Genomic DNA, 14858 nt, shown 5'->3' with positions numbered 1-14858 from the left:
TATGGATTGCCTTTTTAAAAATGCCAAGCAATGGGAAAATAAACCCTAGTTAGTTTAGACGGAGCTTTTCTCTGTATCTAACGCCATGCTGTACCTGTCCTGGGAATGTTTGATGGGAACAGTGTAAAGGGAATTTTACTTTAACCCATGATCTGCACTTGATGCCTGAATTGGAAACTCTTTTTCTTCCCAAATCCCAACACCCTGTAGAACTGAAAAATTCACAAACTTATGCAATGGAAGTTAAGGTATTACCACTCTGGTTTGATGCGTGTTTTGTTCTGACTTTCCAGAATACGAGAGGGAAGCAACAAATCATTAATTCCCTCATCTCGGGGGCGATTGCTGGAGCTGTTGCGAAGACAACGGTGGCACCACTGGATAGAACCAAAATAATATTTCAAGGTAGGAGGTGGTGGCTACAATGGAAGTCACTGTTTATACTGGATGTGTTCTGCATGTTTAATTTATATGATGGAGAATGTCTTGGTAAAAACTCATGTGTTCTCTGTTCAGTGGAACTCACACATATGTTGTAGTGATGGACAGATTAGAACCTGGTTTGTAGAATACACTAGAGACTTGAGCCTCAAAGTTGTGGGTAAAGTTAATGCCTGATGTGTATCATACAGACACTTCATCCTTACACTAAGTAGACCAGTGATCACTGTGTTTGGCACCAGGGCTAGGGTGAAGGGGGAGAATCACCCAGAGTTCCCACTTTACTGGCCCAGAACCCTGGGTTCACAGCCAGTTTGTAAATTTTCTATTTGTCTTTTTTTTTAAACCCCATCTCCTTTCAAACTGCCCCTCGCCACACGCCCCTCACCCTCATTTGACTTGAATGTACTTGTGTCTCGTCCCCATTTCCTGTCATTCCTCCCCATCAATTTGGGAATTCAATCTGCTTCCTTCACAATGTAAGTTTACAAAACTCACCCATAATTCAGCACAGAACCGGCTACCTCAACCCAACTGTTAAGTCTCCTGATGTGGGGAATGGAGAGAGAAGAAATTAAAGCTACTTGGCCTGAGGCAAGATGTGCTGAGTTAATGAAAGTGGGTGGAGGTACTTTTGGGTCAAGATTAGAGGGAGATTTCCTTATGTTGTACCTGACTTATTAGTGTTTGATACCAGCATTCATCCTAATGCAAGCCTCTGTATAGGTGTTGATGGAATGTCTGTTGTAACACTGTCAAGTCTAATTGTTACTTTCTTCTTCCTCCTATCCACAGTATCTTCAAGAGGGTTCTCGGCCAAGGTGAGGATTTATTTTTCCCTTTAGACCATGTAGTCTTAAAGGTATACACCATACACCACCTTTATTGGCAGAACGATACATTATACATTCCATTCATGTACAAAATACAGTGATTTTTCCTTATATCTAGTGTGAGCAGTGTCTTGTGAATATACCTGAGGTTGAATTTAAGTTAATAGAACCATAAATCTTTGGTTAGATCGCAGCTGGAGCATTATGTCCATTTCTGAACTTCATATTTTAGAAAGGATGTCATGGCCTTGGAGATGGTGTGAAGGAGATTTGTCAAAATGGTTTCAGAGATGAGGGAACGTGACCTTTTAAATTAGAACCAGGCAATTCATGACTGATGTTGGGAAGTCTTTGCACAGAAAGACTAGTTTAAATCTCACCCCCTCCTCCCCGTCCCACCCCTGTCACTTAGCTCAAAGTAAAAAGTCTGACAACACCAGGTTTTAGTCCAACCGATTTATTTGATAATAGCAAATAAATCGGTTGGACTAAAACCTGGTGTTGTCAGACTTTTTACTGTGTTTACGCCAGTCCAACGCCGGCATACCCATATCATGACTACTTAGCTCAAAGTGCAGAGGGGCAGCAGGATCCCCCACCCCCACAGATTGTCCCCTTGGCACCGCCTTATGCCTTGTGGCCAGCACCAAGACACCCCCAGGGCATTGGCAATTTGCCCCTGTGGCAGAGAGTTGACTCAGGCTGGCCAACCCTCTTTTGGACCTTGATGGCTCCCCCGTTCACTCCAGTGGGGCTAGCTGCCAGCTCCCTGCAAGAGGGGAGGTAAACTAAACTGTGCTGGAGTGAACCAGAACTGGCCGGGGGGGACTAATGGGCCTGGAGATTTGTGTCCTGGGTCCACTAATCATATTTAAATTAGATTGTGAATACATTAGGCTGCTCTACGCCGATTTCTGGCACGGAGCTGACCACGCTGGCAATCTGGCGCTGGGAGACCCATGGGACTGTGGCACCCACTGGGGGAGTGCATGAAACAGCCTCCGCTCGATTCTCCTGGCTCACTCTGCTACAAAAGCAGCACAGCGGAATGGGAAAATCACCCCCATGATGTTTAAACTTTCAGTGGTTACATTTTAAGAACATTTTTTTACTTCTGTAAAGTACTCTGGGTTTTCCTGAGGCCCTCCAAGGCACTGTATATAAATGCAAGTTTTTTTTGTGCACTGCGCATGAATGTATAATATGCTGCTGTATCTTTCCACTGCTAATGGAGGGAACTCTGTAGCTTAGTTCAAGAGTGAATGTAAACTTCTGTTTTTCACCCAGTTTATCTTGTGTGAAGCAGTGTAGCTGGCATGTATGGGGTGGAAATAGCCTGTTCCTGAGCGGTATATTTATCTATTTCTGATGAATATCCCACTTACTAAAGTTTGGGAAAATGGAGTTTTGAAATAAGCAAATTCCAAGAAGACGTTTTCATTCAATGTTCTGACAGTTTCTGTGAAGGGAGAACAGAGCTAATGCCTTGAGTCTGGACGATTCTTTGTAAGATGACTTTAACCAAGAGTCATCCAGGCTCAACGTTAGCTCTGTTCTCTTTCCACAGATTTAGTTATTATTGTCACAAGTAGGCTTACATTAAGCAATGTGAAAATCCCCTTGCTGTCAGACCTGCTGAGATTTTCCAGCATTTTCTGTTTTTGTTTTAGACTCCAGCATCCGCAGTAATTTGCTTTCATTCAGTGTTTGAAGAGGATTCATTTGCAAGTCAATGAGAGAAAGCTGGAATGTGTGGTTTAATTGAACAGCGCTTTTAAAGCGCTTGCACAGGTGTGAAGGACCAACTAGTTGCCATCTGAGCTGTAAGCTGTGATGGTTGGTGGCGAGTGATGGGGCATCTCCTGGAATTAACTACATAGATTTTTAAAGCACCAAAACTTGGCTTTCTATCTATTAATTTTTTTTTTAATTTGCAATGCAGTAGAGATGTTCTTTGGATCACAAACTCTGCAAAGATCTAAGGTCTGATTTTAACTTAGTCAAAACCAATCCATTTCCACTGAGATAAACTCTGGCCCCCAGTTCCTGAATACAACTGTTTATCTAGCGCTCGCTCAGCATTGAAATTATGCAATGGGTTCTGCTTGGCAGATTTTTCTGTACTAACAATTGTAAAATAAATTCTTGTTTGAAAGCTTAAAAAAAAACAAACCATTAAACCCAACTGATCTGTGCTAGCATTTCTGCTTCACGCAAGCCTGTTCACACTTTCCCATCTCGTCCTATCAACATCCTCCTGTTCATTTCTTGCAAATGCCCTCATCTAGCTTCCCCTTAAATATATTTGTGCTATTCACTCCCAACTACTCCTTATGGTAGCGAGTTCCACATTCTCACCATTCGCTGGGCAAAGAAGTTTTTCCTGAATTCCCTATTGAATTCATTTGTGACTATCTTGTGTTTTAGTGACCATCTTGTATTTTATACACCATGCAACATGGTGCACAGTGGTTAATACTGCTGCCTCACAGCGCCAGGGACCCAGGTTCAGTTCTTCGCTCAGGTCACTGTGCAAACTCTACAGACAATCTCCCTGTGTGGGTTTCCTCCGGGTGCTCCGGTCTACTCCCACAGTCCAAAGATGTGCAGGTTAGGTGGACTGGCCATGCTACGTTACCTCTTAGTGTCAGGGGGACTAGCTAGGGTAAATGTATGGGATTATGGGGATAGGGCCTGAGTGGGATTGTGGTCAGTGCAGACTTGATGGGCCAAATGACCTCTTTCTGCACTGTAGAATTCTATGATTTATGAGCCCTAGTTTTGGACTCCCTCAGAAATGGCAACATTTTAGAATTTTGCCCTATGGGAGCTTTTAATTTCAAAGTCCTCTGTCATGTTGCCCCTCAGCCCCTCCCTCTCTTTCTAGAGAAAAGACCCCAGTCTGTTCAATCTTAATTTAAGGGAAGAAATTCCATTGCACTTCTTTATTTGGAGAACTGTCCAACAGAAAATAAATTATTGCCTGTGAATCAACACACCCTCCTGTTAATTTCATGGAGTTTCATTTGATTTCAAGGAGAACTTGCTTATTAGTGTCTATGTTAAGTAGTGAAGAGTGAGAAATGCAGAGATGAGTTAAGAGTTCAGGTGTTAAATTACTGCTGGAACATAAGCTGATATTTTCATGGAACATGTTATCAAAACTCCACACCTGATGTACTACAGCACCGACGTTACCCTGTTTTTGCCTGAGATTATTTTTGGTTTTTTATTTTTAACTTGCACAGAATTCAGCCAGAAGCCTCCTTTCCCTTTACTCCATTTCCACTCTGCGTCATCACTTTGGATTTTCATGCTCAACAAACTCTCTGCATAAAATAAATCCTTAATTTCTGTCCTCGTCCTCTTGATAAATCTAAATTGGTATCCTCATGGTACCCCTCTCGAAATAATCGAGATAATTTTCCTTGACCCTTCACCTAAATTTTGAATAGCTTTATTAGATGTTATGACTCCGGCCCCTGGTATCATAGTGGTGAATTCCTTCTTCACCCTCTCCATGGCTTCAGCATCCTTCCTAAAGTATGGTTCCTAAAACTGAACGTGCTATTCTAATTCTGGCCCGCATAGTAATTCATATACTTTGCTGCCTGTTGGGTACAAATTTTGTTCACTTCCCAGTGACTAACTGCCTCCAACCCAAACACAGGAGATCACAGACATCTGCACTTTGCCTTGGCTTGTTAATATTCTTGGTTGGGGAGCATTAATCTGCTAGAGGAGGGGATGAAAATTTACCAGAAGATCAAGACCACATCAAAATAACAAGCAATTAAAAAAAAAAGCAAAATACTGTCGACCTGAAATATGTACAGAAAATGCTAGAAATGGTTAGCAGGATAGCTAGTATCTGTAGAGGCGGAATACCTGGATATCACATACCGCTGTCAGTAAGTGAATAGGAATCAGTGGGATCCATCCACAGCTCTTACTCGTACTATCTAGAAAGGCTTCCTTCATGTTTGAACATTTGATTGGGAGTTGGAATTGGAGTTAGGGAAGTGGTTGAGGGTGCTGTGTTCAGCAAGGTAGTTTTGAGTGTTTGCAGCCTCATTTATTTTACTTCTCATTTGATTGAGTTTTTTGAAGGGGTAACCAAGAAGGTAGGTGAGGGCAGTGCAGTTGATATCTACATGGACTTTAGCAAGGCCTTTGACGAGGTACCGCATGATAGGTTGTTGCATAAGATTAAATCTCACGGGATCCAGGGTGAGGTATCTAAATGGATACAAAATTTGCTTCTTGACAGAAGTCAAAGGGTGGTTGTAGTGGGTTGTTTTTCAAACTGAAGGTCTGTGGCCAGCAGTGTGCCTCAGGGATCAGTGCTGGTCCACTGTTAGGTGTCATTTCTATTAATGATTTGGATGACAATATAGGAGGCATGGTTATTAAGTTTTCAGATGACATCAAGATTGGTGACATAGTGAACAGTGAAGAAAGTTATCTCCAGTTGCAACAGGATCTTAATCAATTGGGCTAGTGGGCTGATGAATGGCTGATGGAGTTTAATTTAGATAAATGTGAGGTGATGCATTTTGATTGAACCAGGGCAGGTGTTGCCTGCCACACAGTCTGTTGTAACCCTTATACAGTGGACAAATAACTATGAGTAGATGTCTTATGAGTACAACCAATATTTATTTAAACCCACACAATCAATAATCACCCACCCATCCGACAATAAGTTATCTTACAGGAAAATTCTAAAGTTCAAGTCCACTACAGGACCTTGACTTTGCACGACTGGCAAGTACCCAAGCAGAAATTGGCCTTTATTTGTGCACTAGTCTTAGTAGTTGTCTGCGTAATTTGGTCCTTTGGTCTGGCCTGGTCTGGCACTCTGGCTCTGGCCTTCCTTCCTTCTCAGGTGTGGTGGCTGTCCTTGTGCTGGTCACCACTGGCGATGGTCACCATTGTTGTAACTCGTTCGTGGGGTCAGAGAGAGATTCCTGATTGCGCAGCACTCTTTATACCTCGTTGGGTTTCATGCCCCTTTTGGCCGTTGCCAATCAATTGATCAGGACTTGATCCCCCTGATCGATAAGAGTCCGGTCAGTTGCTACCACCAGTCTCTGGTTGTGTCCCCAATGGCCATGTCTGTAGGTACCTAAGTCACATACCTCCTTCCTAAATAAGGGTTCACAGTGCCCTATGTCTGGTAAACAACCCAGTGTGACCATAAAGTCCCTTTTATCCTGGAGATGACCCATATCCTGTTTATTCACTCGTCAGGATTGCAGCCTGTTTGTCTCTGTCTTTAAACTGCAGCCTGTAGGTTTAGTTCTTGCCAACTGCCCCAGAGTGCTTTACAAATCGTCATTTTAGATGGCCCATTTGGCCACACAGGACTTACTCAGTTAATGGTAGGGTACTGGGGAGAGTTGCAGAACAGAGATCTAGGAGTACATATTCATAGCTCCTTGAAAGTGGAGTCACAGGTGGACAGAATGGTGAAGAAGACATTCAGCATGCTTAGTTTCACCGGTCAGAACATTGAATAAAGGAGTTGGAACAGCTTGTTGAAGTTGTACAAGACCTTGGTAAGGCCACACTTACCATATTATAGAAAGGATATTATTAAATTAAAAAGAGTGCAGAAAAGATTTACCAGGATGCTACTGGGACTTGATGGCTTGGGTTATAAAGAGAGGCTGGATAGATTGGGACTTTTTTCTCTGGAGCGTAGGAGGCTGAGGGGTGATCTTATAGAGGTCTGTAAAAATAATGAGCGTAGATCACCTTGAAAGTCAATATCTTTTCCCAAAGGTAGGGGGGTCTAAAACTAGAGGGCGTAGGTTTAAGCTGAGAGGGCAGAGATACAAAAGTGTCCAGAAGGGCAATTTTTTCACACACAAGGTGGTGAGTATTTGGAACAAGCTGCCAGAGGTAGTAGTAGAGGCGGATGCAATGTTGTCTTTTAAAATCATTTAGATAGCTACATGATAAGATGGATATGGACCAAATGTGCCCAATTGGGATTAGCTTACCAGTTTAAAAAAAAGAGCGGCATGGACAAATTGGAACAAAGGGCCTGTTTCCATGCTGTAAACCTCTGACTCTATTTCCACATTGAGAGATAATCGAACAGTGTCTCTTGTGAAAAGACTGAGTGATATAAATCACCTGTCGTCTCTCAGCTGAAGAATTGTGTCCCATTTTGGTCACTGCACCTTATGAAGGATGTCAAAGTCTTGGGAGGATGCAGAGGAGTTTTACTAGGGGTCGGGGAGAACAGTGAAGCTGGGATTGTTCTCATAACAGAGCAGGCTAAGGGAAGATTTGGTGGACAAATTCAAACTCCAAAGAGTTTTCATGAGAGCAGATGAGGAGAAATTGTCTTCATTGGGAAAAGAGTTGATGAAGAGAATGCAGATTTTAAGATAAGTGGTAAACCAGCCTGATGTGAGATAGAAATTTCTTTTTATGCAATGAGTATCACCTAGAATGTGTTGCTTGAAAGGGTGATGGAAGCAAATTCATTAGCAGTTTCCAAAAGGAATTGGGTAGCTACTTGGAAAAACAAATACCTGCAGGGTTAAGGGGGAGGCAGTGGCGTAGCAGTATTGTCACTGGATTAGAAATCCAGAGATCCAGCATAATGCTCTAGGGATCCAGATGGCAGGTGTTGAAATTTGAATCCAATAAAAACGTGGGAGTGGAAGTCTAATGGTGACCACGTGACCATTGTCAATTGTCGTAAAAACCCATCTGGTTCATGAATGTACTTTAGGGAAGGAAATCTGCTGCCCTTGCCCGGTCTGGCCTACTTGTAACTCCAGATCCACAGCAGTGTGGTTGACTTGTAAATGCCCTCAGGAGTGGGCAACAATTGCTGGCCTGGCCAGCGGCGCTCACATCCCGTGAATGAATTAAAGTTATGAGGAAAGTGCAGAAGGAGTGGGACTAATTGGATAGCTCTTCTGTAGAATCAGCACAGGCATGGTGGGCTGAATGGCCTCTTTCCATGGTGTACATTTCCATGCTGAATTTGAGTCATTATCTGCAACAGGTGATTTTACTTGTAGGAAGTGTGTTAGATTGCAGCTTCTGGAGGAGCATGTAAAGGAGCTGGAGGTGGAGTTAGAGGAACTCCGCATAATTCGGGAGGCAGAGGTGGACATTGATAGGAGTTATAAGGAGATTGTCACTCCTAGAAATCAGTCTTGGGTCACTGCCAGGAAGAGGGGAAAGAAGCAGGTGGGGGGACAATCCCCTGGGGCTGTTCCCCTCCAAAATAGGTTTTCGGTCCTGGAGGCTACAGTTGAGGAGGAATCAACTGGGGATAGCCAAAGGGAGCAGGCTGCTGGGGGAGAGCCTAGTGTGAAAGCTCAGGTGGTTAGGGGCTGTAAAAGATTGGGCCTCGTGATTGGGGACTCCACAGTTAAAGGGACAGATAAGAGAGTTGGAAGTAAAGGTAGGGACTCAGGGCTGGTGTGTTGCCTACCAGGGGCTAGGGTCCGGGATGTATCGGAAAGGGTATTCAGGACTCTTAGGGGAGAGGGAGAACAACCCCAAGTTATAGTTCATGTGGGGACACATGACATAGGGAGGTTAAGGGAAGGGGATATTAAGCAGAGATTTATGGAGTTGGGGTGGAAGCTAAAGGCCAAGTCTGATAGAGTGGTTATCTCCGGACTCTTGCCTGTGCCACGGGATAGTTTAGAGAGGAATAGAGAGAGGGAAAGTTTGAACTCGTGGCTGAGGGGTTGGTGCAGGAGGGAGGGGTGCAGGAGGGAGGGGTTCAGGTACTTGAGCAATTGGGGCTCATTCTGGGGAAGGTGGGACCTCTATATGAGGGATGGTCTGCACCTGAATCAGAGGGGGACCAATATCCTGGGGGGTAAATTTGCTAAGGCTATCCAGTTAGGTTTAAACTAATTCGGAGGGGGGGTGGGATCCTGAGTAGAGGGGTTGAAAGTGAGGGGGGCATAGATGGGGACTGCAATGCACAGCATCGCAGGGGTGGGGTGGAGCAGGGTTTGAAATGCGTATACTTTAATGCGAGGAGTATTCGCAATAAAGTGGATGAACTTGCAGCGTGGATCAGTACCTGGGACTTCGATGTTGTGGCCATTTCAGAGACATGGATAGAGCAGGGGCAGGAATGGTTGCTGCAGGTCCCGGGGTTCAAATGTTTTAGTCGGAGTAGAGAAGGAGGTAGGAGGGGGGGGAGGGGTAGCTTTATTGGTCAGGGATTGTATCACAGTGTCAGAGAGGAAGTTTGATGAGGACTTGTCTGTTGAGGTAGTATGGGCGGAGATTAGAAATAGGAGAGGAGAGGTCACCCTGTTGGGAGTCTTTTATAGACCTCCTAAAAGTTCTAGAGAGGTTGAGGAAAGGATTGCGGAGACGATCCTGGTTAGGAGTGAAAGTAATAGGGTAATTGTTATGGGGGATTTTAACTTTTCTAATATTGATTGGAATTGTTATAGCTCTAGCTCGTTAGAGGGGTCAGTTTTTGTACAAAGCGTGCAGGAAGGTTTTTTAACTCAGTATGTAGATAGGCCAACTAGAGGTGAGGCTATATTGGATTTGGTGCTGGGAAATGAGCCAGACCAGGTGCTAGACTTGGAAGTTGGTGTGCATTTTGGTGATAGTGACCACAATTCGGTTACGTTCACCTTAGTGATGGAAAGGGATAGGAATGAACCTTGGGCTAGTGGTTTTAGCTGGGGGAAGGGTAATTATGAGGCTATTAGGAGAGAATTAGGAAGCATAGGTTGGACTAGGAGATTACAGGGACTGGGAACGTCTGAAATGCGGAGTTTTTTCAAGGAGCAGCTACTGCGAGTCCGTGATAGGTATGTCCCTGTCAGGCAAGGAGGAATTGGTAGGGCTAGGGAACCGTGGTGCACCAAAAAAGTTTTTTCGTTGGTTAAGAGGAAAAAGGAGGCTTATGTTCGGATGAGACGTGAGGGCTCGGGTAGTGCACTAGAAGACTTTAGATTGGCTAGGAGTGAGTTGAAGAGTGAGCTAAGAAGGGCTAAAAGAGGACATGAGAAGTCTTTGGCTGATAGGATTAAGGAGAATCCTAAGGCGTTCTATAGGTATGTTAAGAACAGAAGGTTGGTTAGGGCAAGATTAGGGCCAGTTATAGACAGCAGAGGGAAGTTATGTGTGGAACCGGAGGAGATTGGAGAGGCATTGAACCAATATTTCTCTTCGGTATTCACACAAGGGGACATGGATATAGCTGAGGAGGACACTGGATTGCAGGGGAGTAGAATTGACAGTGTTGCAGTTGATAAGGAGGATGTGCTAGATATTCTGGAGGGTCTGAAAATAGATAAGTCCCCTGGTCCGGATGGGATTTACCCCAGGATTCTCTGGGAGGCAAGAGAAGTGATTGCAGAGCCTCTGGCTCTGATCTTCAGGTCGTCGTTGGCCTCTGGTATAGTACCGGAAGATTGGAGGTTAGCGAATGTTGTCCCATTGTTTAGGAAGGGGAACAGAGACTTCCCCGGGAATTATAGACCGGTGAGTCTCACTTCTGTTGTGGGCAAGGTTTTAGAAAAAATTATTCGGGATAGGATTTATAGTTATTTGGAGAGTAAAGAACTGATTGGAGATAGTCAGCATGGTTTTGTGGCGGGTAGGTCGTGCCTTACTAACCTTATTGAGTTTTTTGAGAAAGTGACCAAAGAGGTGGATGGGGGTAAGGCAGTGGACGTGGTGTATATGGATTTTAGTAAGGCGTTTGATAAGGTTCACCATGGTAGGCTTCTGCAGAAAATGCAGATGTATGGGATTGGGGGTGATCTAGGGAATTGGATCAGGAATTGGCTAGCGGATAGGAGACAGAGGGTGGTGGTTGATGGTAAATATTCATCATGGAGTTCGGTTTCGAGTGGTGTGCCTCAGGGATCTGTTTTGGGGCCACTGCTGTTTGTAATTTTTATTAATGATCTGGATTAGTAAGTTTGCTGATGACACCAAAGTCGGAGGTGTGGTAGATAGTGATGAAGGGTGTCATAGTTTGCAGGAAGACTTAGGTTGCAGAGCTGGGCCGAGAGGTGGCGGATGGAGTTTAATGCGGAGAAGTGTGAGGTAATTCACTTTGGTAGGAATAACAGATGTGTCGAGTATAGGGCTAACGGGAGGACTTTGAATAGTGTGGATGAGCAGAGGGATCTAGGTGTATGTGTACATAGATCCCTGAAAGTTGGGAGTCAAGTAGATAAGGTTGTTAAGAAGGCATACGGTGTCTTGGCGTTTATTGGTAGAGGGATTGAATTTAGGAGTCGCAGCGTCATGTTGCAACTGTACACAACTCTGGTGCGGCCGCACTTGGAGTACTGTGTGCAGTTCTGGTCCTCACATTACAGGAAGGATGTGGAGGCTTTGGAGAGGGTGCAGAGGAGGTTTACCAGGATGTTGCCTGGTATGGAGGGGAGGTCCTATGAGGAGAGGCTGAGGGATTTGGGGTTGTTTTCGCTGGAAAGAAGGCGGCCAAGAGGGGATCTTATTGAAACATATAAGATGATTAGAGGTTTAGATAGGGTGGATAGTAATAGCCTTTTTCCTCTGATGGAGAAATCTAGCACGAGGGGGCATGGCTTTAAATTAAGGGGTGGTAGTTATAGGACGGATGTCAGGGGTAGGTTCTTTACCCAGAGGGTGGTGAGGGATTGGAATGCCCTGCCTGCTGCAGTTGTAAATGCGCCTAGTTTGGGGGCGTTTAAGAGATCCGTGGATAGGTTTATGGACGAAAAGGGATTGGTTTAGGTTAGTGGGTCATTGTTTTGTAACTGGTCGGCGCAACATCGTGGGCCGAAGGGCCTGTTCTGCGCTGTAATGTTCTATGTTCTATGTTCTGTCAAATAATCCAGAGGCTACTGTTTGTAGTTTGTTTTACATCACAAATTATGCCAGTGATTTTAGCTATTAATGGGAAAAGTGACCTTACATCTTCAGCGATCTCACTGGGGGAATGATGGGCAAGGTGAACCAGTGCTATGGCAGGGGTGAAAAGTCTTAAGAAATGCTGCTAGCACCTAGATTCTATATGAATCCAATTGTAAATGTACAGTGCACCCCACTCAACATTTCACTGGTGTGTTTGGTTGAGTTTGAGACTTGCAACTGACAAGTATTGGAACTGACGTCAATGTGGTAATAACTTGCCTTTAAGTAGCAACTTCATACAAAAGCTATTCAAGGCACTTCACAGAGGCATTATCAAACAGAATTTAATACTGAACCATGAGATATTTGGGCAGGTGACCAAAATCTTGTTCAAAGGAGTAGAATTAAGAAGCATTGTTAAGGAGAGAGGGAGGAAGGGAGCAAAATCCATAACTTAGTTTCAACATTATAAGGTGGTTGCATTGCACTAGACATTGGAACTGTCAAAACAGCATTTGAATGGGTCTGTCCAGTGCATTGGCTAACATTCCATCCTCCAGCAAAACACCAACGAAGAACTACTTGGTTGTTGCTTTGTTATTTGTGGGAGCTTGCTGTGTGCAAATTGGGTCTGCGTTTGTTTACCAAACAATGACTATACTTCAGAAATAATTTGTCTTTGCAGCACTTTGTGTTCTGAGAAGGTGCGCAGAAGCACTATAAATGCACACTTGTCCATTCTTCACACAGCTGTGTTAAGTTTGTGTCCCAAGAGACTTCCCAAAGGAAAGACAGTTGTTGAATCATAAGACCATAAGAGCAGAATTAGGCCACTCGATTGAGTCTGCTCCACCATTCAATCATGACTGATTTTTTTTTTCTCATCCCCGTTCTCCTGCCTTTTCCTCGTAACACGTGATCCCATTGTTAATCAAGAACCTATCTATTTCTGTCTTAAAGATGCTCAAAGACCTGGCCTCCACAGCCTTCTGTGGCAAAGCGTTACACAGATTCACTACTCTGGTTGAAGAAATTCCCCCTCATCTCTGTTTTAAAGGATTGTTCTTTTAGTCTGAGGTTGTGCCCTCTGGTTCTAGTTTTTCCTACTCATGGAAACATCCTCTCCACGTCCACTCTAAACAGGCCTAGCAGTTTCCCATAAGTTTCAATAAGATCCCCTCTCATCCTTTTAAATTACGACGAGTACAGACCCAGAGTCCTCAATCGTTCCTCAAATGACAAGCTCCTCAATCCAAGGATCATTTTTGTGAACCTCCTCTGGACTGTTTCCAAGGCCAGCACACCCTTCATTAGATACGAGGTCCAAAACTGCTCATGATAGAGGGGAGTAACTAGGAGAGCTTCTGAGAGCTTGGTCCAAGAGGTTTGATTAAAGGTGGATAGGTTTTGCAAGACACTTGTGAAAAAAATTAGCTGTGACACCTCTAATCTTTGCTGGACTGGAGTGAGAGGAGGGTGGTAGCACTAGTGTGTGGAACCTGCAGAAATGGTTAAAGTTAAAAGTATGTCCTTGCCTTGTGTTGATTGTTTATTTTTATGTGCTGTTCAAACAGATTGCGCAGCTTTAGTCAGAAGCCACTCTTTGTGCAATAAAAAATAATGTAAACTGTTAACCAGATTTGTGCTCTGGTACCCAGGGTTAAAGGGTGAAACTACTTGAAGAAACTCTTGCGTTTACATAGAACCTTTTATGATCTCATATCTTAATGTCTGTACAGATGATAAAATTCTTTTGAAGTGTAGTCACTGTTGTAATGAAGGAAACAAAAGCCATTTTGCACTCAGCAAGATCCTCTGATTAGCTGTGTGATGGTGAGCAAGAAATACTTTGTTTTGATGGTAAATATTGGCCAAGGTCAGGTCTCAGAAGTCCCCTGCTCTTTTTCAGAATGGTGGCCTTGGATTGATTTACATCCACCTAAGAGGGCAGGTCAGGTCTCAATTTAATGTCTTAAACTAAAGAGAACATCTCTAACAGTACAGTACTTTCCAAAGTGTTGGCTTAGATTATGTGTTCAAGTCTGTGGGTTGTTATGACCCAGGCCTGAAACTCCAATGTGTTTTATGAAGCTAGCCTAGACCCTAAGTTTTACATTTGAATTTGGTATTAGGCTGAGCGTAAGGTGTTTCACTCCAGGTATGCTCCAAATGACCCACTAGGAAGCTTTTATCAAACAAAGTTTATTTATGAACACAGTTAAAATAAGGAAAATTAGCATAACATCTACCAATTACAAGAATAATACAATATAAACCTTAGCAGCCAGCTGACTATGACCCAAGTCAAACTACACTCAAATAATGCATCTCTTTCCAGACTTGTCACAAAAAAAGCAAATATGCTCATGTGATGCTGACTTTTGCAGTTTTTAACACCTGCTGTGAACTGGTCCTTTTGAATTTTGGTCACTGCTCAAATCTCTGAGGCTCTGTAGTCCTGGGATTATCAGCATACCCCTGAAGAGAGGGAGAGAGAGAGAGACTGACAGACAGAAGCACACTGCCTCCTTCCAGTAGCTTCTAACAGAAATTTAGTAGAATTTTCAACTCCGGGGAGGTGGGCGGGATTATGGAGCCACTGCTTTCTGTCTTGTGTCCAAACAAGATCTGAGAAAAGTAAAACTAACATGGAACGACTTCCTCCAGGCAGCAGCTGACCGGTCAACCATGCTCTACCCAACAATTACAAAAGGTCAT

At 43.8% G+C, this 14858-nt stretch overlaps 1 protein-coding gene across 2 annotated transcripts in view; it reads left to right on the top strand.

Moving 5' to 3' along the window:
• The window catches only part of slc25a42 (solute carrier family 25 member 42), a 56674-nt gene that overhangs the window by 23567 nt on the left and 18249 nt on the right, over positions 1-14858 (top strand). For both annotated transcript variants that reach the window (XM_080212689.1, XM_080212690.1), the window contains exons 3-4: positions 294-405; positions 1237-1262. In XM_080212689.1, the coding sequence (XP_080068815.1) occupies positions 294-405; positions 1237-1262 (138 nt within the window). The remainder of the gene's footprint in view (positions 1-293; positions 406-1236; positions 1263-14858) is intronic.

The sequence above is a fragment of the Carcharhinus amblyrhynchos genome, chromosome 26 (genome assembly GCF_965287045.1).
Source record: "Carcharhinus amblyrhynchos chromosome 26, sCarAmb.v2.hapA, whole genome shotgun sequence".
NCBI classification, from domain to species: Eukaryota; Metazoa; Chordata; class Chondrichthyes; order Carcharhiniformes; family Carcharhinidae; genus Carcharhinus; species Carcharhinus amblyrhynchos.
Note: the sequence above shows the minus strand (reverse complement) of the source record. Positions and strands in the feature narration are given on the sequence as shown.